We start from the raw sequence: 26,115 nt of genomic DNA on the forward strand, positions 1-26,115 counted from the left end.
TATTTTATAGCGCTGACAGTCTCTTAATGTTACTTACTCCTTACAAATGGCAGTTCTTATGCAAATTATTATTATGCTTGTGTCTGGCATTTTTTGACGGGACTGGTACTTTCTTAGTATCTTATTACTGTCTCACAGGGAGTCACGTCGCTGGTGTTCCTTGCCTGGAGTTTGCATGTTTTCTTGCTGGGTTTCCATAGTGGGCTCCGGTTTCCTTCCAAAGATATGCAGATTTGGTGACACTAAAATGACGCTATTGTGTATGTGAGTGCTTGTATTCACCTTGCGATGAGCGGAGATCCCGTCCAGGGATTGTTTCTACCTTGTGCTCAATGCTTGCTGAAATGGACACATCCCTGGATTGATGGATTTAATCATTAAACATCCTTTTCAGAGATATTACGGTAAGGTGTCATCGGAATTTAATGGGTGTTTCCAGGCAATTCACAACACAGAGAAGCCGAACCTGTTCTCACCGTGATGATATCTCGCACTGCCACCTGGTGGATTCCTCCAGATTAACATAAAGTACGCGTGCAAGTATAAACAGTAAAATGCTTGGGTAGCAGGAGCGTCCGCTGCAGCATGCGTCGCATGAAGTATAAACCCGGCCTTAGGGTAAAAGGGTTTTTAAGTGTGGACTTCAATGGTTTTGCACTTGTCTACAGTATAGATATAGTGATGACACTATAAGACTATACTTTCTTACTCTCTTAATAAACAGCCGATTTCCATTTATCCATTTTCTTTGCTTTTAAGATAGATAGATAGATAGATAGATAGATAGATAGATAGATAGATAGATAGATAGATAGATAGATAGATAGATAGATAGATAGATAGATAGATAGATAGATAGATAGATAGATAGAGAATGATTTTATATGTACCAAATTTCACCTTATATATTCAGATGCTGACTATATATATTAAGATGGACACACACACACAAATACCTACTAGACAGTCTGTTGGCTCTCAGTGTGCTTAGGTAAGTGGTGCTTTGTGCAATACAGACAGCTGGCATGATTTTAAAACTGGATCAATTTCATCTGATACAATCGGACAGTGTGGAAAAAATGCAGGAGTAACACAGGTCATCTAGGTAAATTAGTGATGGTGTAGTAAAGAACATTTTACAATTAAACTAATATTTGTAATCCAGACATTAATATATTGGCTCTGGGAATGTGTCCGTAATGTTGGCCTAGGGAGATAAGTTACTTCATTCTATTTATGTTTATATTCCACCCTGAAGTTACAATATTTAGTGACTTTGGAAGGAACAATAAACATATACCAGTCTTCTGGCTGTCATCCTTTCTGAGCTGATGCTGCAACTAGAAGTCCTTGATCTCAGCTTTGAGACTCCCCTGTTGTGGCTGCTTGCTAACATCACCTCGTCCTTTGCCTGTACAGTCTCACCTCTGACCCTGCCTCACACTGCTCACCTGGTATTGGTGGAAACAACATCTGTCACACCTTTCCCCAGCTACATGAACCAGTAGCTCTGTCAGTAATTGGACCTTAGTAGATGGAGAAGCAGCGCTGGAGCTGCCGAAGAAGCAGTGTCTCTGCTGTCTTCCTTCTTGTACTTATTCTGCAAACAGCATTCCAGATCCTAGATCTCAGCCTTGAGAATCTCCAGCATCTCCTCAGAAGAGCCCGGCAAGTCTATTTTGGCCTTCTGTGGCACTTTGCTCTTTTAAATTCATATGTGACTTTGTTCGGCTTATGTTTTTTATAGTCTTCTTTGCAGCTGGCTTTGAAGCTGCTCATTTGAGTGATATAATGCCAGCTCATACCAGGTGCCAGGTGGATGCATCTTGTCGGTGCCTTTACAAAAGCACTGGAGTGTTACATGAAGATAACTTTAACCTCCAGCACGTCAGGCTGTCTTGTCAGCCCCACCCTTCTTAGTTGTTCTTTCAGTCCGAATAAAAAATAGTCTTCCTCAGAAAATGTCACTGTTATTTTCATTACTGTCAGAACTCATTATCTGTTAAATCCTTATAAACAGCTTTCAGTCCTAGAAACAAAAGTGCTTAATAAATCCACACAAAATCAATCAAAGTGATCCTTTAGCACATGTTTACATACCATATAAATATATTTTTTATATTAAAATTAAAACTTACAATTCAGTTAAATGCAGCATGGTGGTGCAGTGGTAGCACTGCTGCCTCGCAGTAAGGAGACCAGGGTTCATGTTCTGAGTTTTGCCCTGTGTGGACTTTGCATGTTCTCGTGTCTGCGTGGGCTTCCTCTGGATACTCAGATTTCCTCCCACTTGTCCAAAGATATTGAAGTCAGGTGGATTGGCAGTACTAAACTGGTCCTAGTGTGTGTTTGTTGTATGTGTGTGTATGTGTTCACCCTGTGATCGACTGTTGCCTTGTCCAGGGTTTGTTCCTGCCTTGTTCCCTATGCTTGTAGAGATTAGCTCTGGCACCCCCCGTGACCCTTTTCAGGACCAAGCAGGTTAGGAAAATGACTGACAATTCAGTTACCTTTATAAATTCTAGGCAGTGGGCATACATTAAATATTCTGCCTATTTTAGTCAAACATGGCTGTACCCATGTGTTTCAAGCCTTGACACACCCTGTGCTCCAACTTGATCATTACAATCAAACTTCTCCTTTTTCCAACACTGTTTTGCCTTGGTAGAGTAATTTCCCCTTTTGTATTATTAATATGTAGCCTTTGTCAGAATGCCTCAGATCTCACAGACTTACCACTGTTATAAGGTACTGTACCATATAACTTCTCCCCACCTTCCCTTCTACATTTATAACATCAGGCAATTAGGTGTAGTAAAAGACAAGCAAGAGTTAAGTTACAATTTAAACAATGTATTATTGATAATATTAATAAATAATAACAATATGCAAAGTACATTTGAATATTGGCAACAATACAACCTGATAAATGTTGATGTGTAGTTTCAGGCGGCACACAGACTTGTTAGTTACTTTAAATGTCTCTAGTGAAGTCCTCATTTTTGGCCATCTTTTTTCAGAACAGGCCACATGCCTGTTTCAATATGGCTGTTGAGCTGTGCTCTCCATTGTGTTGTCCTTTTTAGTTCATGGTGTTAGATGGTCTTTCGTCAGTTTGGTAACAGAGAGAGAGCTGGGTAAAGCAATCAAATGTATAGGGTTTCTGTCCAACCCCTATAGTCAATAGGGTGTCATGGTACTTAAAGGCTTTTGATACAAGCCAGTTCCAAACAGCCATCAGACCAATGGGGGAACAGAAAACATCTTCACACCTGCCACCCCCCAAAACCATTTGTTGAGCTAAAGTTTTGCATTTAGGCAGCCTGGCTTTCCTGTGGGGATTGAGAGAGAGACTTTAGCACAGAAATACTTACCAAACTTGTTTGAGGCACTTCCACCAACCCTGTCGTAAAATTACCCTAAAAGGGGAGAAGGGGTTCTTAAATCATCATACATATTATCAATAATCATATAATACCATCATATTATCAATAATGTAACACTATTGTTACATTGCTTTGTCTAAGTTACAAATAAAGACATACAAAATATTTATCAACTTGTATGCAAAATTTCACATCACAACAAACGCAAATAAGGCAGAGAAACTGTGTTTCTACTGCCAACTAGCACTTTTAAATCAAATGCACAAAAAATGTACAACCCCAAATCCATTGCTTTTCTCTCCATCCGACAAATTATTTAAAGTCTTAATAGCAAACTATTAAAAGCAGAAAAAAAAAACGACTTCGTTTAAAAAGTCTCCATTATGCTACAGCAGAATATAAAGTAACTAATCGATAATGTATTTGTGATGGAGATTAAAAGTGATAACTGTTTAGAGAACACATTCTGTGGTATGTTTATTTTTGGTAGAAATTTGCAAACCCAGAAATGTACATTCTCAGAAAAAAAAAGCGTAGCAACCACACAACATAAAGATAAGATATTTTGCAGTGATCACTTTGCAGAGATCTGTTTTCACTTTGACATTAAGGAGTCTTTCGATGTTGATCAATGTTGATCAATGTAGTTTAACAATAAAATGTGAAAACAACCACAGGGATGAATACATTTTACAGGCATTGTAAGGTACATCAGTACATATCATCTCAGACTGGTTTCACAGACCTGACAGTGGCTTCAGCCCAACTGAACACTTTTAGGATGAGGTGAAATGGAAGATTCATAGCTCAAAAATCTGCAGGAAGTTAGTAATGCTATCAGGTCAACTTGGACCAAAATCCCTTTGAAACTTTTCCAGCACCTTGTTAATGCCAACCCTCAAAGAATTCAGGCCAAACTGGAAGCAACACGGGTTCAGCCCAAGTCACACTGGTGGGATTACATCTCTCGGCTGGCTTGAGCACATGTGGGAGCTGGAATCTCTAGGTGGGCTGACCTGCTTGACGTACTGTCACCACAACCCTCACCAGGAGAAGGGGTTTCAGATGAATAAGATGAGACACAACAAAGAAGGCACTGAGTGTGTGTTGTTATCTGTTAGTCTGGAGAAATATTTACAGCAGGTCTTGTGTGTAGCTTCCTTATATTCTTCAATACCATCAATGTTTGCAAACTGCTAAACCTGCAATTTTGTTGTTCTCCATTTAAATTTCTAAAGCTTTATTGCATGCTAGTTAAAATTTAAAGTTAAAGAGTACTACAAATGTGATGTTTGCTTTAAGAGTGTTGATGGAGAAGTACAGAGAAGGTCAGAAGGAATTGCATTGCGTGTTTTCTTAACTTAGAGAAAGCCTATGACAGAGGGCCAAGAGAGGAGTTATGGTACTGTATGAGGAAGCCAGGAGAAGCAGAAAAATATGTGGGGGTGGTGCAGAATATGAATGAGGATATTGTAACTGCGGTGAGATGTGTAGCAGGAATGACAGCCTGGTTGGATTAGTTGAAGCAACAAAAAAGGTCCATTTATTGTGCCAGAGTCAAAAATCATTTAAAAGTAATACTGACAAGTGCACTTAACATAAATGCCTGAATAATCCATCCATCCATTATCCAACCCGCTATATCCTAACTACAGGGTCACGAGGATTTGCTGGAGCCAATATCAGGCAACACAGGGTGCAAGGCAGGAAACAAACCTCGGGCAGGGCGCCAGCCCACTGCAGGGCACACACACACACACAGACACACACATCCGCACACCAAGCACACACTAGGGACAATTTAGGATCACCAATGCACCTAACCTGCATGTCTTTGGACTGTGGGAGGAAACCGGAGCACCCGGAGGAAACCCACGCAGACACGAGGAGAACATGCAAACTTCACGCATAGCATCATATGTTAAAACAGATGAAATAACAAAAAGTCAGCATAGGTTCAGATGGGACAGATTGAGTTTTACTAAGTTCCTAAAATTCTATCAGGCAGCAACAATCAGAGAGATGCATATGATATTATTTATGTGGAATTTCAGAAGGTTTTTAATAAGGTACTGGAATGTAGTCTTTAAAGTAAAAGAAATAGAAGTTAAAAGGTGCTGTCTGTAGGTGGATAGACAATTTGCGTAAAAAACAGAAACAAAAGGTTACAGTGAGAGGAACTTTATGAGAATATGTGTCCCTCAGAGGTCAGTGCTGGGCTGCTGCTCTTTTTAATATACATAAATGATGTGGGTAAGAATATAAATAACAAGCTAGCTAAGTTTGCAGATGATACCAAACTAAATGCAAATGTCAGATAATCTAGAATCAGCGTAATCATTACAGAAGGAGTTGGGTAAATGAAATTTAATTAAATAATTATAGAGTTTTATGTGTAGAAAGTATATATGTTAGATATGAGCACATAATGGGTGGCCTGATATTGAAAGCACACCATTTGAGAAAAAAAAAAAAAAGGATTTATGGTGGACTCATCACTATTCACATTCACCCAGACAGTGTGTACTATGTATGGGGTATAAGTGAAGTGCAATACAGTATATAACTCAATAGTGTGGCCTCATCTGGAGCCTCATCTATAAGCGATGCGTACGCACAAAAATATTACGTACACCTGCTTCCATGCTCACATCACAATGTATAAAAATGAAACTTGGCGTAAAGCCACGCATATTCTCACACCAGCTCAATTCATTGTGTATGTAAGTTTTTGGCTCGGTGTTACGTACTGGCGGCACCTAGCATCAAAGCAGTGCTACTGTTCCTGAGTGGTTTCCATTTCTATTTTAGAATCACATCCCTGACATGGCTTTATCAAATACACTGAAATCGACAGCATGTTTATAAATTTAAGGCATCTGATTGTAATCAACATGTAACAATATGATGGTGCATAGAATGGTCAAACTATTTTAAATACCATAGCTGCTTTAGTGTTGTTACTCTCAGTACACCACTCAGAGTATTTTAACCCACTGTGTCTGAGTGTAGAATCACAAATATACAGCAACTGATCAGAAAGTTCTACAGAGGTTTGTCTTGAGTGCACAGAGGATTATGTGGAGGACATTTATAACATAGTCTGCCTCAGGAAAGCCACTAGTATCTGCATAGATTCCAGTCAGCCATGTCACAGTCTATTTGCACTTCTAACATCCGGCAAATGCTTCAAAACCTTTCCTGCACGGACCTCGAGGTTCAGAAAGAGTTTCATCCCAAGAGCTATAAACGCACTGAATCAGTCCATCAAGTGCTCCCACTAGATAGATAGATAGATAGATAGATAGATAGATAGATAGATAGATAGATAGATAGATAGATAGATAGATAGATAGATAGATAGATAGATACTTTATTAAAAAATTAAAGAGTGATAAAAATGCAGGTAAAACAGACAATAACTTCCCCGATGGAACTGAAGAGTCACATAGTGTGAGGCAGGAACGATACTCCTAAGTCTGTCAGTGGAGCAGGACATTGACAGAAGTCTGTCGCTGAAGCTGCTCCTCTGTCTGGAGATGATACTGTACAGTGGATGCAGTGGATTCTCCATGATTGACAGGAGCCTGCTGAGCGCCCATCGCTCTGCCACAGATGTCAAACTGTCCAGCTCCATGCCTACAATTGAACCTGCCTTCCTCACCAGTTTGTCCAGACGTGAGGCGTCCTTCTTCTTTATGCTGCCTCCCCAGCACACCACCGCGTAGAAGAGGGCACTTGCCACAACTGTCTGATAGAACATCTGCAGCATCTTATTGCAGATGTTGAAGGACGGCAGCCTTCTAAGGAAGTAAAGTCGGCTCTGTCCTCTCTTGCACAGAGAATCACTATTGGCAGTCCAGTCCAATTTATCATCCAGCTGCACTCCCAGGTATTTATAGGTCTGCACCCTCTGCACACAGTAATGATAATCACGGGGTCCAGGAAGGGCCTGGTCCTCCTAAAATCCACCACTAGCTCCTTGGTTTTACTGGTGTTCAGGTGTAGGTGGTTTGAGTCGCACCATTTAACAAAGTCCTTGATTAGGTTCCTATACTCCTCCCCCTGCCCACTCCTGATACAGCCCACGATAGCAGTGTCGTCAGCGAACTTTTGCACGTGGCAGGACTCCGAGTTGTATTGGAAGTCTGATGTATATAGGCTGAACAGGACCAGAGAAAGTACAGTCCCCTGCAGCGCTCCTGTGTTGCTGACCACAATGTCAGACCTGCAGTCCTTGAGACGCACATACTGAGGTCTGTCTGTAAGATAGTCCACGATCCATGCCACTGTAGAACAGTTTGTACTTAGAATTACAATTACCTCACTGTAAATTTGCACTACAACTGTAATATTGCACAACCTGAACCACTTTATGAACCACTTGCACTTTTTGCACTATATGTACATATATATTGTACTTATGCTTTCATATTGTATATTTTTCAGTGTTTTTTTATTGTATTATTATTATTATAAGGAAAATAAGATTTGCATATTGAATCTCATTGTACCATACAATAACAATAAAGGAATTCAATTCAATTCAATAGAAGAGTGCACTTATTTACAGATGATGACGACTGCCTTCTAAGTCGATTTAGATTTCCAAGAGATATCCTCTTTGAGCACTGTGCTGTTAGAATGCTAAGATATATACTTGATATCATTTTTAAGATGAAATACATTAAAAAATGCATATACAGATAAACTGTTAACTTCATTTAAATAATGTATATTGGTAATAATTAAACATGTGGGTGCATGGTGGAGCAGCTGTAGCGATGAGCTGGTGCACCGTTCAGGGATTGTTCCTGTCTCGCACTGTATGCTTGCTGGGATTGGCGTGACCCTGGATGGATAGATGGATGGAATAATTACACATGTATTATGAAAATTTTTCAATGTTCCTTAAAAGTTTTGAAGAATCGGTGTTCTAAGCTTAAAGCTGGTTTGACATTTATTAAAGAGGTTATTGTTTAGCGATTGGCTATGTGTTGAAAGAAAAGAAAGGACAGGGATTGGGGGTTGCTACATTTGACAGACAAAGTACTACTGAAATAAATTATTTAATCAAGTGTCGCGCACGTCCCAGCAAGCATCTTGCGGCAGGCAGGAACAATCCCAGGATGGGGCACCAGCTCATCGCTACCATTGCGCCACCTTGACCCCATGTTTAATACATGCTTTAATGCATTTCATCCTGAAAATGATATCAAGCATACATCTTACTATTCAAAAATGTTCAGAGAGCTGTAATATCTTGAATGTAATGAATTCTGTTTGGAGATCAGTGCCTGCGTGCTCCTGTCTACAAAAGAGAAAGTCCGTTTAAGAAGCACGTAGTGATTCACACACATAGAACACATAGAATACGAAGCTACTTTAGTTACGATGGGATCTGAGAAACTCTAGTAAATTAGACATTGATTTAAGGATGAAATCCTTACAACATTCTACTTTAATAACAAAATAAACTATGAGATTAAAGTGGAAATTTCGAGATTAAAGTTGACAGTTCAACCTTTTTTTTCACTGTGTCCCTATTTTTTTTCTTTTCTCTGTATCCTAATACACTTCGGTATGACACTCAGATGGTGGGATACGACTCGCCTTTTCACTGTGACTTTAATATCTGACCACTTCTTTTTTATTTCTGGCACTGTGCGACTTTCTGAACATGAACTTTCAAGTTTCTCTGCCACTCTGTATCACTTGATCAACTTCCTTTTTTTGCTTATACAACTGCTTAAGTCAACAAACAGTATGTTTGTCCCTCCTCCATTTTGCATTCACTGAAATTATTTATTTTCATGTACTGTTGCCATTGTCTTTTAACCAAGCACTGAACAGAAGGTGTTAAAATATGCAAAAATTCTGTGAGGAGTTGGGGTGGGGTGGCAGGCGCAAACACATGTGTTACATTTCATTCTGACTGGGAATTATGGAGCTGAAGTGTAGATAGGATGAAAGAGGCACACCTGCTGTTGTGAAAGAGGCAGACTTGTAACCTCAACCAAGGACAATTCTTCTTTAGCTAAGAGGGGACTTCACTTTGAATCCATCAGCCCAATGTTTAAGTTAATAGCAGTGAGTGAGGGATGAGAGAGATGTCCAAGTGAATTCCTTGGTGCTGATGCATCATCTGGACAATTAAAAGAAACCATTCAGCCTAACACACATATCTGAAAAATAGCAGGAAACTGGTGTACCTGGAGATAAACCCACACAAATACTGGGAGAATGTGCAAACACCACACAGGCAGCTGCAGTCACACAAATTAAAGGCAAGTCCATGGAACTGTAAATGATTTTAATGAATCTTTTTATTCTTTTATATTTAATCTTTCATAGAGTGCCTTCACAAGAAACCAAATAACACATGACAATGTAATAAAACTTTAGAAATGTATTCAAATATTAAAAAATGTTTTCCCTGTAGATGGGCATATAATTACATGAGCCTGGTTCTTTTTTGTTATTAAAGCTCAATAAAATACAAGTCACAAAAATCAATTTAGCATTTAATGAACTTTATAATATTGCTGGATTAAAGTGGGGGTAAAAGTAGAAATAACCAGGAGAAGAAATATTTGAGGAGAAAACTGAGGTGCCCTGGGCATTCAACAGTTCAAGTGACTGATGGGATTAGAAACCAAACATGTATAGCTTACCAGGGTGATGTATAGGTGATGTATAAATTTAAATTGAACACACTGATCATTTGGGTTTTCGGAGAATACAGACATGTTGCTAGGTGTATTTTTTTCAAGAGGCTAATGCAGGGAGAAAAAGGGTTGTGACACCACCAGACTTAAAATAAAGGTAAGGCCTTAAATGTCTTACGTAGACTTGCATATAATGAAGCCTCTGGCTTTAAATTTGGAGATAGCAAAACACAAAAAGTTACAAAGTGGGTGGGAAGGGAGTGGAGAGGATAAGGGAGCACAGTTTTGTTTTAAGGACTGATCCGAATTGTAGATTGCAAAAGAAGGAAGAAGGAGGACAGAGAACCAGGACCTCAGTAACTGGAACATTCCAAGGTGGGATAATCATAAATGTCACCATGTGTCTAAGAGTAGAGAGCTGAGACAGTCAAAGGGTTGGGGTTCCAGGGTGGATACCCCATTCAACGAGAGGCAGTTTTGCTGCAAAAAAACATCTAACAGCACAAATTACAAATTAAGTTGGGACCAACAGTCCACCGTATAGAGAGGACTATTCAACCAAAAATATTTGCTGCCTCTTAGGAGGGTCTGTTCTTTTCAGGAGCAGGTTGTGACATGAATTCTTCTCTGGTCATTCAGCTTTTATTTTGAAGTTTTTCCTCTTCCATACTAGGGGAAAAGCGGGAAAGGCATTTACTGACTGTATTACACTTCCTTATCTTGAGCTGAAATATGGTGCTTAATAGAAGGTTTCTTGCCATTCCTAAGAAAACAGAGAGGAGAGAACTGTAATAACTGAACCAACATCTAAACAAGTGGTATAATGAGAGTTTGTGATTTCCAATCTCTGTATCAGAAAAGGCTTCTTAATGCAAAAAATATTTCCATGTTTGGATTAAACATTCTGTGCGTCTGACTGTTGAGAGGTCCCAGCATGTACACCTTCTGCCATCAGATAAGGCTGCTCAGTTCCTCTTTTTTTAATTTATTCTGCTGGCTCATTTGAAAGCCCCCTTTTCAGAGTGCTCTTCCTGTAACACCAGCTTGCTGTGTTTTAATTGAGCTTTGAACTCTGTTCTCTTCTTTATAAATAGTCAAATACAGCATCAATACAGAGGTTACTTCATTTCAGCCGTGTGGCACTTTGGCTAAAGGGGAAGAGTACTTATTATTTATTAACAGCATTTCAGTCACAGAGAAGACAACGACATCAGTAAGGTATACAATTTCTCCACATTTCTTGTGTGTAGTGCTGTTTGTAAATGTTGTAAATGTGATTTATGAGGCTTTTAAAGAGTGAGCGGTGTGACTTTAGCCAGTTGCAGTCCTGTCCAAGCTTTATTAACTTGCAGCAAAGCGGACGGGTCAGTTTATTTATTTCCACAAGCTCTTTTTCTTTTCTTCATCTTCCACTCCGGTCCAGGGACATCACAGAGTGGAGGGCGACCAAGTGCGAGGTCAGAAGACTCAGTGACCAATAACAGAGTCTCCTCCACACTATCCATCCATTGTCTCTGTGGTCCTCCTCTTGCATGGACTCCAGAACACCTCTGAAGCTGGCTGGTCTACTGCCATTCGAATTAGGATTCTAAACCAGTTGTTCCTCTGCATTTGGATATGCTGCTGGACCAGTATTGCTCTGACCATTTCTTTGACCGTTTCATTTTTGATCATACAGTGGAACCTCGGTTTCCGAGTAACTTGGTTTACGAGTGTTTTGCAAGACAAGCAAAAATTTTTAATACATTTTGACTTGATAAACGAGCGAAGTCTTGCAGTACGAGTAGTATGTATATGCTTTGTCTGCTGAGTGTCATGTGATCACAACTGAGCTGATGGTTCTTCTTTCTCTCTCGCTGTGGGATTGTGGGCAATCGTCTCCTATTCTCCGTCTGAGTCGGCATGCCTCACTCATATAATCAACATCTGTACGAGCGTATACTGTTTACTGCAGCATTAGCATTGTGACTGTATGTGTGCGCGTGTGTGTATGTGTGTATGTGTGTGTGCACGCATGCACGCGCTCGTGTGTGTGTGTGTGCATGTGCCCGCTCGTTGCGCTGTGACGTGCGAGTCCCCGTCTTGCACCCTAAAACACAAAGCTGAGTCTCAGTACTTTAGCAACACCAGCTTTATTCAGCTTGAAACAGCAACAGCGCAGTTACTTATTATAGCGGGATCTGCCACTCTCCTATACACAGACACAGCAGTCAGGCAGGGCCCTGCGCATTTATAATGTTCCTTGTTCCTTGTATCACCCATCGACGGTAGGCGCTTATAGCATGTCCACGATCTTTTCAGATTCGCTTTTACGTCGAACTGCTACAGCGCTGGGAGACTGCGATTGCTTTGGGACGCTCTTCTGCGTTTCGTCCCATTGGGTGCAATCCCACAAGAGTTTAGAAACTCACTCACACCAGCCATGATTCTTTTCAAAGGTAAAGTGCAGGTTAATTTGTTTTATGTATTTTTACTTTATATTTTGTATTAATCATTTTTATATGAATGGTTTTGGGTTGTGGAACAAATCATCTGAGTTTCCATTATTTCTTATGGGGAAATTCACTTTGATATACGAGTGCTTTGGACTACGAGCACGTGTCCGGAACGAATTATGCTCGCAAACCGAGGTTCCACTGTATCTCTCAATTTTTTTTTTTTTTTGCTGTCCAGCAGATTATTATTTTGTAGGCCGTTCTGGGTTTTTGGTAAAGTCCATGTCTGGCACTAGTATGTGAATTTCCCCTTCGGATTAATAAAGTATCTATCTAGTAGATCTGTGTTAATGAGACTCATTTTGCATGTGAATATTGGGATACTGTAACTTGACAGGGGTGCTACCTGAAAGTCTGTATTGTTAGCCTTTTGTTTTCTGGTCTCTGTTTCTTTGGTAAATATATTGGGTCTATTTGTTTTTGTCTAGCCCGCTAGCTTTATGTTGACTGTAGAGTTGCACGGTCTAGATTTTGAACCTGAAAAGGGGGCTAAAATAAGGAACCCAGAAATTTTTTGAAGTTCTCCTTGGTGATTAACAAAGTATGTCTAATCTAATCTCATCTAAATAATGAGCAATAAGGGTACCAACAATACATAATCCCGTCATCATTAGTAGGGTTTAAATTTGCATCCATTCTCTCATGCATTTCAGAGTGGCCTTTGTTCATTTTTTTACTCACTCTTCCATGCATGCCATTTTGATATTAAATCTATAAACTCTTATTTGTTAAATCTGCTACAGTTTCATTATTCTTTTGTAAGCCATATCCTGTGTTTCTTTCCTTTTGAATTACACTGTACTCAGATTACTTTGTGATGAATTGCACGTTATGTTCTCTCCATTTTATCTATTCATTGTTCGAACTTACTGGAATGAATGGTCAGGATAACAGAGGAAATTACAGGAGAAAGGTGGCACAGGGTAAAGACAGAGAGCATGAATTGGCACTATGAATACATGTCACTATGCCAGTAAAAAAAATACAAGGGCATAGCCTGAAAGGCAGCATCTTCTTCATTGTTATGGGGTGCTCCCAAAAGGGCATAGGCTGAGGCTCCTGGGAAACTGAAATTGAGTTGTGGCCTGCATGGAAACAAGCAAATATCACCTGGGATACAAGACTGAAGAGTTGTCAAGAGTATACGGTCCTTTAAAAAAAGCAATGGAGGCCATGGAGTGCTGAGAGAGAATTAACCTTCAAGTCTACAGTGGGAAACACAAAGTGCAACATCAAAAGAAGAGGTTACTGTCTTAATGGAATATTCTACCCAGAGATGACATTTTTTAGGGCTGCTGTTTGAGTAAAAAATGTAATAGCAGTTAATCGCATGACAAATATTTAATCAAAATTAACCACATATTAATCACAACTGATCATATTTCCTTCAAGCATAATAATAATTTTTCTATAAGGCAGAAAAAAACAGTTTTAATAATCACTTGCCTATACATATTAAATTAATCTAGTTAGTTTATTGAATAGTTTTGTGTAACCAAACACACTTCACCGAACCCCAGGGGTTGCTATAATACTTGGGAAAACCAATACAGTATATATGGTTTGGACTGCTATATGTTAGACAGCATACCAAAAGCACTAACAATTACCGTATATACCCACGTATAAGTCGGGTCTTGAAACCCGAAAAATTGATCATAAAAGCAGACCCAGACTTCTACGCCCATTCAAAAATGTGACACTTCATTTTTTTTTCTTTATATCTTCTTGCTGCCTCCAATCTCGCATCAGTTTCTCAGACGCATCAAATTTTGTTGCAGCAGCGCAGCTACCATTTTCTTTCGCTACATCAATGACATTTAATTTAAAACCAGCTTCATATTTCTTCTGATCGAAGGTAAAGATGCTCTTACGATAAAGGTCTATGAGGATGTGAGATACAAAAAAACACAAAACAGTGCAAACGTCACTTTGCAATAGTTTGGGTATTACTGTGTGGTCACGTAGGCACAATAGAGAGAGCACATGCTGATACAGCGCATTGCCACAGCCACATAGAAGAAAAAGGCCATGTGCTCCGTACCAGAAATTATACAATAAAATCAAGTCCTGACTTTTCCATGGGAGAACTTATCCTCGAGAATGTACGGTACACAATTTATTAAAAAACATAACCATCAAATCCTGTGTAGAAGGGTACAGCCCGGACACAGACAGGCAGACACGTTGCAGTCCATCACCACACGTTTATTTACACTACTCACTATTTACATAAGTCACTAAGTGCACCGCCACCAAACACCCCCCACAGTCTCTTCACTATTCTGGCTTCTCCTCCAAGCCGTCTCTTCACTGCACACACACTCCGGGCCTCTCCTTGCCGCCTCCTCAGACCTCGTCCACCTCCTCACCCGACTCCAGCCTTGATTGCAGGGTGGCGGCTCCTTAAATAGGCGGCTGATTGAGGACCGCACCCGGCCACCTGCCACATGACTCCCCCGCTAGCTGAGACCTCCTGGGACAAGCGAACCATTCCGGGAGGATGGGAACCCCTCGGCGGCAAGCCGACACACTGTAGCCTAGGGCCCGATCCTGTAAACCCAAAAGAAAAACAATGTTGGAGGCGTTGCCCTGACGCAGCCCCTCGGCTCGTCCTCAGCTGGGCCAATGCTCTCGGCCCCGATCGGCACCCCGATGCTCCCGTTCTCGGCTTCCCAGCCCGAGCAGTCCGTGCTCCCTGCCACCGAATCACCAGTGGGATCACGCTCTGTCTCCACCTCTCCAGCTGCGGGATTTTCCTCTGCCTCCGCAGAGGACGGCCCTTTGCGGGACACGCGCACCCAGCAGCATGTCCTCACTTATCGGATGGACTGGCTTCCCCAAGCCGCTTCCTCCGTTTACTTTGTGACGCCACAGCGGTTCGGATCTGCCCATTGTAAGAGGGCAGACCCAGCCTCGCTGGCGTCCGGAGCTTAACGGGGTCAGTCTCCCTTACCTTCCCCACTGTGCCTCTCCGTCCAGGAGCTCCTGCAATGCACCAATCCTCTTCTGCCTGCGGCTCTCGATCGGATGCCACTGCCATCCCTCCTGAGTCCAGCGTCTCCGCCCGGAGGGCACATCACTCGGCCGGCGGCGACAGCACAAGGCACAGCTGTTTTTGCAGCTCCTGCAATATCGCCGCCAAGGAGAGAGAAGCAGACGGCGGTGGGCTTACCTCACCAGTAGCGTCACTCACCGACTGCTCTCTATGGGCACTTCCTTGCTGCCCACTCGGGTTGCTTCGCTGCACGGGACGGACATTCCCAGCCCTCGCCTCCGACCAATCACTGGCGAGAGAGCAGGACACGTTGTCCAATCCTGTGCCTGTTAGGAGGAGGGACTTCCGGTCGGCCATCTCGCTCTCCTCTCTCCCAGGAGAGCGATTCTCCGGGCAGCTCCGTGGCTGCTGCGGCTGTCGAAGCTGCAGCCCATCCTCGACGGCAACTCCACCTGCTGCCGCCGCGTTCTTGAGCTGCCCCTGAAACACAAAGTCTGAAAGCAGACCGCTCATAGTCTGCGACCCCACATTTCTCTGCGGGGTTCGGTGCACGCCGCCCCTGCGGCACGTGGGTGAGTTCGCCTGCTGTGCCGGGCCTTCCACAGACAATTCACTATATGCAGGTCCGCACCTTGTGCCAGGTGCAGCATCCTGCCGACTACGCCACTGTAGAAGGGTACAGCCCGGACACAGACAGGCAGACACGTTGCAGTCCATCACCACACGTTTATTTACACTACTCACTATTTACATAAGTCACTAAGTGCACCGCCACCAAACACCCCCCACAGTCTCTTCACTATCCTGGCTTCTCCTCCAAGCCGTCTCTTCACTGCACACACACTCAGGGCCTCTCCTTGCCGCCTCCTCAGACCTCGTCCACCTCCTCACCCAACTCCAGCCTTGATTGCAGGGCGGCGGCTCCTTAAATAGGCGGCTGATTGAGGGCTGCACCCGGCCACCTGCCACACCTGTTTCATCTTTTGTTCACAATGAGAGCTGTTAGAACTCAGGTTAGTTCATAGCTGTGTGACCCACATGAGTCAACTCTGCAGCCATTACCTTAAGAGGAGGAGTCATTATTTAGACTGAAAATATGTATTGATCAGGCTTTTTAATACCAAATTATGGACTGAATAAAACTTCTAAATATGAATTATATAGGGTTATTTAATTGTACATTGTCATCATTAATGAATTATAAAATAAGTCTAGGTAAGTATTTTAACTTTCAACCCAGATACATGGAAATATCAGCATTATCAATTTGCATGGAGTGATGCCTAGTTTTATTGGTCATATAATGATATACACTAATGGAGGTTATAGTGTAGGCTACAGTACGTAACATATAATTAATTAAACAAGAACATGCCATGTCTTTGTTGGAGGAAGTGTGAATGACGTGTAAGGAAGTAAGCAATTCCAGTGTCATCTGTTGGGACATGAGTAGACCCTGCACTGTGCTGTTTCAGGTCTGATATCCCTCCATGGACAAATGAAAGAGCTTGATGGCAAGTGTTTTTGTTGACAGGGACAGGGCTGACCCATGGACATTTGATTGCCTCTTAATTCTCTCTGACTCTGACTCATATTTCACAGGCAGGCTTGCTCTAGTAAAGATTCATCACTGTATGTGGCATCTTGTTCTGGACGTTCTATTATACGTGTTTTTTTTACAGTCAGTATTTGAAAGTAGCATAATGGCAATGATAACGCTAATGCGCCATCTCACCAGCGCTTGTGCATCTGCAACATTAGCACAACACGTGAAAATAAAACTCATTCACTCTGCTTGTATAACTGGTTTGATTTGAATTGTTCCTATGCACTTTGAAGAGCCAGAAAATCTATATGAAAAGATGTGTATGAAAATATGGAATAAATCGTGTCATTTACTAATTCAATATGAAAAACTGTATTTTATATTTCAATACCGGATAATCCTGTATTATAAGGTACGACTGGCAACTCTACTGGCATATGTGGGTGAAAACCATTATCAAGAAAAAACACAGGAAACAATCATATGCTATTAATAGGTCTGCATTCATCTGGCACTGCCTCATTAAGTGTGAAGTGCGGTCAAATTAACCTGTTTAAATTAACACAGAATCACAAAAAAATTTAAACTTGTTGATCACACGTGTTAATGATGATTAATCAACAGCTTCAATTTTTTTTATCCGTTACTTAGTCCATTTGGTTTATAGTGATGGCTGAGAAAAACATTACATGTCATGTTTTCATGAAGAATGAGATGACAAATTTCTGCACAATGCTGAATGTCAACAGACAGTAGCAAAATTTTTATGAAAAAAAATCTCCATTTACTTATGTCGCATAATCCATATGCTAACAACTTCTCAGATATCTCTATTTTTGATAAAATATTATTAAACGAACCAGTTCTATAAAATACGGTGGCACAGTGGTAGCACTGCTTTCCCATAGTAAAGAGACCAGGGTTCATGTCAAGGGTGTGCCCTGCATGGAGTGTGCATGTTCTCTCCATGTCTACATGGGTTTCCTCAGGGTGCTCCGGTTTTCTCCCACAGTCCAAAGACATCCAGGTTAGGTGGATTGGTGGTACTAAATTGGCCCCGTGTGTGGTTGTGGTTGTGTATGTGTGTGTATGTGGGGTTGGATAGCCTGCAGGACTCTTTGCAACCATGTTCTGAACTAAGTGGGTTAGAAAATAACTAACTGACTTCCATAAAATCTAGAGTCCCCCCCATTCATTGATCAGAAGCCATGTGATAGTTCATTCATTGGCTGCCAGTGCTGAGTGTGGTTTGAGAGTGGAATACAATTAGGGTTTAGAAGTTAAAGAAAAGGAAATGAAAACATCATATCTGAGGTGCTTCAACAAGCACAAGGTCATTTAAGTAGTGCGGTTTTGCAAACTGCCATTGACTAAATATAAATTATTGCAGTTGTAGCTTAATGACCAACAAATGTTCGGTCCCGTTTGAATGTGTTTCACTGTGATGCATAACAGGATTTTCCAGAATGGTTTGTCTAACAATATTTTCACCAGAATGCATATGCTTGGGACAATGTGGTGCATATCTGATACAAGTAATCTGAGATTAGTTTTCATAATGTTTACTGTTGTTCAATCTGATTCTCCATTGAAGCTCACTGTAACAACAATGTTGTGATCACTAGTCTCCTTAATTAAATTTTCTTTCTTGATCATCACACACTGGATAAGTAAAAGATACAAAAAGTATCGTTTTTGGGTAGGGATTTCCTTAAACTAAAATAATGGTTCAGTGTTGCCTTGATACCAAGAGCCCACCAGAAGGAACTCTGCCTTTTGTCCTGGTTATTAAAGTAAATTTGTCTTTCATCCTGGAAGTGATTCCAGGACTCAGATTTATGTTTAAAGCCACCTTGAGCTCTTATGCTTTCTGAGTTTGGAGTGCAGAGGTGAGTTAGTGGCAGGAGAATTAGAAGGAGCTGGCAGATTGGATCTGGAGTGTTTATGACAGTTGGAGGTAGAATCAGAATCAGAATCAGAATCAGAATCAGCTTTATTGGCCAAGTATATGTACACATACAAGGAATTGGACTCCGGTTTTACCTAGTATTGTCCCTGATGCTGTGAGATTGACTTAAGTGTTCATGAGAGTGATGGCCTGAGGAAAGAAACTGTTCACATGTCTGGTAGTTTTGGCGTACAGTGCTCTGTAGCGCCTACCAGAGGGAAGAAGTTGAAAAAGGTTGTAACCAGGGTGTGATGGCTCTGCAATGATGTTTTCTGCCCGTTTCCTGACTCGAGATCTGTATAAGTCTTGAATGGAGGGCAGATCAACACCAATGATTTTTTCTGCAATCCTGACTGTCCGTTGAAGTCTGTTCCTGTCCTGTTTTGTGGCTGAGCCAAACCAGACTGTGATAGATGAACAGAGAACAGACTGGATTACTGCAGAGTAAAATTGGATGAGCAGCTCCTGAGGCAGGTTGAACTTCCTGAGCTGGCGCAGGAAGTACAACCTCTGCTGGGCCTTTTTAACAATTGTGTTTATGTTTAGTTCCCACTTTAGGTCCTGGGAAATTGTGGATCCCAGAAACCTAAAGTTTTCCACAGCAGACACAATGCTGTGGAGTAGTGTGAGAGGGGGCAGCACTGGGGGGCTCCTCCTGAAGTCCACTGTCATCTCCACAGTTTTAAGCTTGTTCAGCTCCAGGTTGTGTTGACCACACCAGAGGGCCAGCTGTTCGACCTCTTGTCTGTATACAGACCCGTGACTGTCCTTGATGAGGCCAATGACTGTCATATCATCTGCGAACTTCAGGATTTTAACAGATGGGTCTCTTGAGGTGCAGTCATTTGTGTAGAGGGAGAAGAGCAGAGGAGAGAGGACACATCCCTGGGGGGCGCCAGTGCTGACTGTTCGTGTGCTGGATGTGATTTTTCCCAGTCTCACTTGCTGCTTCCTATCTGTCAGGAAGTTTTTGATCCACTGGGAGATGGGAGCTGGTACAGTGAGCCAAGTGACTTTGGTGTGGAGGACTTCTGGAATGATAGTATTGAACGCCGAGCTGAAGTCCACAAACAGGATCCTAGCATATGCCCCTGGAGAGTCGAGATGTTGCAGGATGTAGTGCAGTCCCATGTTGATTGCATCATCCACTGACCTGTTTGCTCGGTAAGCAAACTGTAGGGGGTCAAGCAGGGGGTCTGTAATATCCTTCAGGTAGGTCAACACCAGTCTTTCAAAGGATTTCATGACCACAGACGTCAGGGCGACTGGCCTGTAGTCATTTAACCCTGCGATGGAGGTTTTCTTTGGAACTGGGATAATTGTGGAACGCTTAAGGCAGGAGGGAACTTCACATAGCTCCAGGAATCTGTTGAAGATCTGTGTAAATATGGGGGCCAGCTGATCAGCACAGACTTTAAGACAGGAGGGTGACACACCATCTGGACCTGGTGCCTTCCTGATCTTCTGTCTCCTGAAGAGCTGACTCACGTCCCCTTCACAGATCCTGAGTGCAGGTATGGTGTCAGTGAGGAGGGGCAGGGGCTTGGTAGTGAGTGCTGGGAGTGTATTTTGATTGGCGTGGGTGAGAGGTGTGAAAGAGGGATTATCAAACCTGCAGTAGAACAAATTCAGCTCGTTGGCCAGTTGATGATTCTCTTCAGTATGGGGGGATGGTTTCCTGTAGTTGGTGATGTCTTTCAAACCTCTCCAAACTGATGCATGGTCGTTGACTGTAAACCTATTTTCCAGCTTTTCAGTGTAGCACCTCTTTGCTACTCTGATCTCCTTTGTCAATGTGTTTCTGGCCTGATTATACAGGATTCTGTCCCCACTTCTGTAGGCCTTCTCCTTAGCCTGACGAAGCTGCCTGAGTTTTGTAGTAAACCAGGGTTTGTTGATGTTGTATGTGAGAAACGATTTCATGGGCACACACATATCCTCACAAAAACTGACGTAGGATGTCACAGTGTCAGTAAGCTCATCCAGGTCTGTCGCTGCAGACTCAAAAACATTCCAATCAGTACAGTCAAAGCAGGCTTGTAGTTCCAGCTTTGCTTCGTTGGTCCATCTCTTCACCGTTTTCACCACAGGCTTTGCAGATCTTAAGTTCTGCCTGTATGTCGGGAGAAGATGAACCAAACAGTGGTCAGAGAGTCCCAGGGCAGCACGAGGGACAGAGCGATAAGCATCCTTTAATGTAGTGTAGCAGTGGTCCAGTGTGTTTTTGTCCCTGGTAGGACACTTAATATGCTGACTGAATAGGCAAGCAGACAATCATCCTGTCTGACAGACAGATGTTAAGGACCCCCCCCCCCTTTTTTTTTTTTTCTTTATGTTTCTTTACCACCTTAGTTATTTAAATAAATGATCTGTTTTGGGCGTGTACCAAAGTAACATCATTCTGGACAAAAATGTTTAAATGCCTGACAACCTTGGTGTCACAATCCCTCCTAATCTATTACCAGCTGTGTTTGCTGGGCTCCCAGATGGGCTTAAAATGGAGAAGGACAAACAAACTGTGATTGCCTTTCTTACAATATTGGCACGCAGACTTATCTCGCTCAACTGGAAGAATCAAACCCCAGCACTCTTAAGTCAGTGGGTAACTGATGTTATATACTATTTGAAATTGGAAAAAATCAAATTCTCACCTTAGAGGATCTGTGCAGAACTTTCTAAAAACCTGGAAGGATCTAATCCATAATACTTTAGAATAAGCACTTATACTGGGGAGAAAGACTCCTTTTCCTCTATACTATTCTCAAAATTTTTACTTTGGCTGTTGGCCTCTCTTTCTCATGGGTGGGGGTTGAATTGAATTTAGTTTTGTTAAGTTTGACTTGATTGTATGTAAAGGTACATGCTTTAAATAAATTCAATAAGTAAATAAATAAAAATAAATGATCTGCTTTTGTCGATCTTTGTCTCTTGTGATTATTCTGGACTTAAGGCCTACTACAGGACTCCCCTATGACATATTTTCAGCACATATTACGGTCCAGAGTAGAACTAAGCCAGGGTCTTTTCTGGTGAAATCTTAACTTTGAATTCTAATGTTGTGTGTCATGTCAAGTGGTTTGTAATTCTGTAATCTGTGAAGGTGAATTACCAGACTGTACATGTTTCCTAATTATCATGCAACACTTACTATTGCTGTTAGTAATGCACAGTTGGTTACAACCTCTGCCAGCTATTCAGCATATTTTTTTAAAAGTTGTTCCTCTTCCTGCCTGTGATGTTTTAAACTTCCATCTATGTGTGGACAGTGAACCTCCAAGCTGTCATTCAGACACTTCTCACCCACTGTACTGCTCTCTGCAGGATGGCCGATCAGGTCCTTTACTCTTCTGTGGTCTTCTCTCAAAGGAACCAACAGCCAGAAGTGGACAGCAAGAAGCCAAAAGGTTAGAGAATTTAAACAAAAATTCAGTCTGTTATTTCACAATTTCCGAAAGTTGTGTGTTTACACAGGCTATGCTTATTATGTCTTTTAATTAGAGGTGATAATTGATGGTAAGAAGGGTACATTTCTTTTCTTTTTTTATTTAATTTTTAACATTTTCTGTTAAAAATGAAATAAAATAATAAGAAGGATGAATTTAAATATTTCATTCATTTCAGATTTTACTCTCTTGCCTTTTTTCATTTTTGGATTAATTACAGTTTGCTGATTTGCTTGTTTGTTGTATTTGTTTCTTTTGTATATTTTCTCACAGATGCACTTAGTTTTGTGAGACATTGTCAAGTACTTATCTGTATGCTGTCAAACTCTCGTTCTACTGCGGAGTGGTCAAGAAACTGTGTAACTCTGAGCAGATCGCTACCTGTGCTCCAAATACAAAATCCATCTTGTCAAAGGAATTAATGTAGGAAAAGTACCTATGGCCAGTAGTGGCCACTGCCAGTGAATAAGGAGCCTTATGAAGCCTTAGACAAAAATGTTCAATTCAGTTTATTTTTGTATAGCGCTCTTTGCTGAGTGCAGGTTTAGAGTGCTGTGATAAGTTCTTAGATAAATACAATTACTTTTTACATAATGCGTACATAAAGGCATAAAGTAGTTAGAAACTGATTAACATAAATGGAGTCCATTACTTGTTGGACTATGGCCTGTTGACACTGGAGGAGAGGAAAACAAAAACTCCAATCAACGAAAAACACTGCTGGGTAACAGAGAATTTCTGTTTAAGCATGAAGAATCCTTAATTTGCTAGGTATCAGTGAAGAGCCCCTTAACTATATGATTGGGCTTCTCCAGGGCTTTAATACACCATCTAGGAGCCTGGATGTGGTTCATGGTTGTCCATATTGTTAACCTGGAGCTTGGTACTAGTGATGGCAATTTGTCAAATGCTCAACTGGTGAAGGAATCAGAGAATATGGTGTAACAGAAGGAGAATAAAGAGCATTGGCTCAGTCAACTCCACAATGTAGACAGGTACAACTAGGGGATAAGAAGACCAGTTGTTGACAGGTTTTTGATACTTTACAGGGTAATTTTGTGTTTTGGAAAGTCTCTTAATTTCCCTTTCATGAATTCATTCCTGTTTCTAATTCATTTTATTTGGGAACTATGCATTATAACAGAACACAACTCATACAAAAGAAAATAACAGCAAGTGCAGCAGCCTGCTTCATCAACAATACATGAAACTTGTCATTAAGTCCCTATTTTAGCAAGAGAGCTTTACAAGTAGACAGACTAAAATGGTCATTTGTTTTGGATAAAACCAAAACCAAAATAATATGATTAAGCACAGGCGCCATTCTGAAAAATGGCTTAACTGATCCTTGTACAGAGCATTGATTTTTTTTCCAGTTTAAGAGATATTGAACATTGTTTTCTCACTACAACCCGCTATTGGAGTTTTTAAAACATGTGACCTAGTGATATAGGCACTTGATGAATGGGAGATGCTTTAACTTTTTCAAATGACAGATTTTAAATACACGGCTGAAAACAGAAAAGCCTTGTCATGTAAAAAAGATACTGGGAAAGCAGAAAGGCAAAGCAGAATTCAGAGTATTTTGCATTTCAATGGTGATCTGATAGCACAATAAAACAGCAGGCTAGAATAAGCACAGATGGGACATGATTACTTTAAGACTATATTCATGAGTTTAGAAGAAGTTGTTCTTCTTCCTCTTTGTCTTTATCTTTTCTCACTTCTATTTGGGTTCATTGTGTTTGATTAACCTTTTAGGCTCAGCTTGGTCCTACCTCTACCTCTGTACTTCTATTCCCATCACTCTTTTGCCCACATAGTCATTGTCTCTCCTCATCACATATCCATACCATCTCAACTTACTTTCTTTTACTTTCTTAGATATCCCTCACAGTTTTATTGTACCCCTGATTACTTTAATTTCTTTTTCTGTCTTTCTTTGTAAATACACACATTCATCTCATCATTCTCATTTCTACTACATCTAACTTTTTCTCCTGTGCTCCCTTTACTGCTGATGCCTCATTCATCATTGCTGTCTTAAATACCTTACTTTTCACCTTCGCCTTAATTCTTTGATCACACAATACTCCTGATACCTTCTTCCAATTGTTCCATCCACACTGTACTCAATGGATCATCTCTGCACCTAATTTTCCATTTTGGGCTACCACTATTCCTAGATCCCTTTTGTGGGCCCACCACCTACATGAGGAGTAGGGGCCAGATGTAATGTGACCTGGGCAGCAGTTGAAGGCAAAGGTCTTGGTGGACTGGAACCGAGATGCACAAACTGACTCTTGGGACATGGAATGTTACCTCTGTTTGGGGGAAGGAGCAGGAGTTGGTGAGTGAGGCAGAGAGTTCTAACTAGATACAGTTGGGCTAACATCCACCCACTTGCTTGGTTCTGGAACAAAACAACTCAAAAGAGGCTGACTCTCCTTTACCCTGGTGTTGCCCAGGGGGAAAAGGTGTCAGGCAGGAATTGGCTTCTTATTGAGTCCCTGCCTGATCAATGAGGGTTGCCTCTGTGTGGCTGAAGGTAGTGGACTGGAGGACTCTGACTGCCTTATGTGCCTATGCACCAAATGTCAGTTTGGAGCATCAGGCCTTCTTGGAGTCACTGGAGGGGATTATGGAAAGGGTCAGAGCAGGAGCTCCATAGATTTGTGGCTGTATGTTCTGGACACTCAGGTGAAGAGAGCGGCAGAGCTGTCAACTGATTACCATCTAGTGGTGAATTAGGTCAGATGGTGGGGGAGGCACCTGGACAGACCTGGAAAGCCCAAGTGAGTAGTGAGGGTGGGCTGGGAGTGTCTAGAGGAGGCTTCTATCCAGAAGACATTCAACTCCAACCTCCAAAAGAACTTTTTTGCATCCAGGGGGAAGCTGGGGATATAGCGTCCAAATGTGGAAGTGGCTGCAGAGAGCTGCGGCCTGAGGGCCATAGGTGTTTTTGAGGTGGAAACCCAAGGACACAGTAGACACCAGAGGTAATGGTTACCATTAGGCTGAAAAAAAAGGTCTTCCATGTATGGTTAGCATGAGAGATTCCTGAAGCAGCAGAGAGGCACCAACAGGCCGAAAGGGCTGCATCAAAAACCTAGGTGTGGGAGGATTTTCAGAGAGACCATGGAAAGCGTCTATTGATTGAGCTCAAAGAGGTTCTGTAAGACTATTCAGGTAACTCAGAAAGGGAAGGCAGGGATTTAACCATGCTGTTCGCAGCAAAGGTGGAATAATGCTGAACAGGACTGAAGTTGTTGTCTAGGCAGTGGAAGGAACGCTTTGAAGAGATCCTGAACCCAATGGACATGCCCTCTGTGGAGGCAGCAGAGCCAGAATGGGGGATCAATGACCAATTGCCCGAGGGAGGTCACTGAGGTAGTTAAGCTACTCCACAGTAGCAAAGCCCCGGAGTGGATGAGATCCACCCAGAAATGTAGAAGGCCTTGGACATTGTTGGGCTGTCATGGCACACACGTCTTTTCAATGTTGCGTGGTCATCAAGAACTGTGCCTCTGGAGTGGCAAATGAAAAGGCATATGATCGTGTTCCTTGAGGGATGCTGTGGGGTGTGCTGGGAGAGTATGGAATTCTGGGGTCCATAATAAGATCTATTAAT

At 41.7% G+C, this 26,115-nt stretch overlaps 1 protein-coding gene across 1 annotated transcript in view; it reads left to right on the top strand.

The window, feature by feature from the left end:
- The first annotated feature begins 11,206 nt into the window (after nucleotides 1-11,206).
- The window catches only part of LOC114643593 (asialoglycoprotein receptor 2-like), a 53,698-nt gene continuing 38,789 nt past the window's right edge, over nucleotides 11,207-26,115 (top strand). Inside the window, exons 1-2 of the mRNA XM_051927586.1 lie at nucleotides 11,207-11,272; nucleotides 22,363-22,445. Coding sequence (XP_051783546.1) covers nucleotides 22,364-22,445 — 82 coding nt within the window. The 5' untranslated portion in view covers nucleotides 11,207-11,272; nucleotide 22,363. The remainder of the gene's footprint in view (nucleotides 11,273-22,362; nucleotides 22,446-26,115) is intronic.

This window comes from Erpetoichthys calabaricus, chromosome 5 (assembly GCF_900747795.2).
Source record: "Erpetoichthys calabaricus chromosome 5, fErpCal1.3, whole genome shotgun sequence".
Lineage (NCBI taxonomy): Eukaryota > Metazoa > Chordata > Cladistia > Polypteriformes > Polypteridae > Erpetoichthys > Erpetoichthys calabaricus.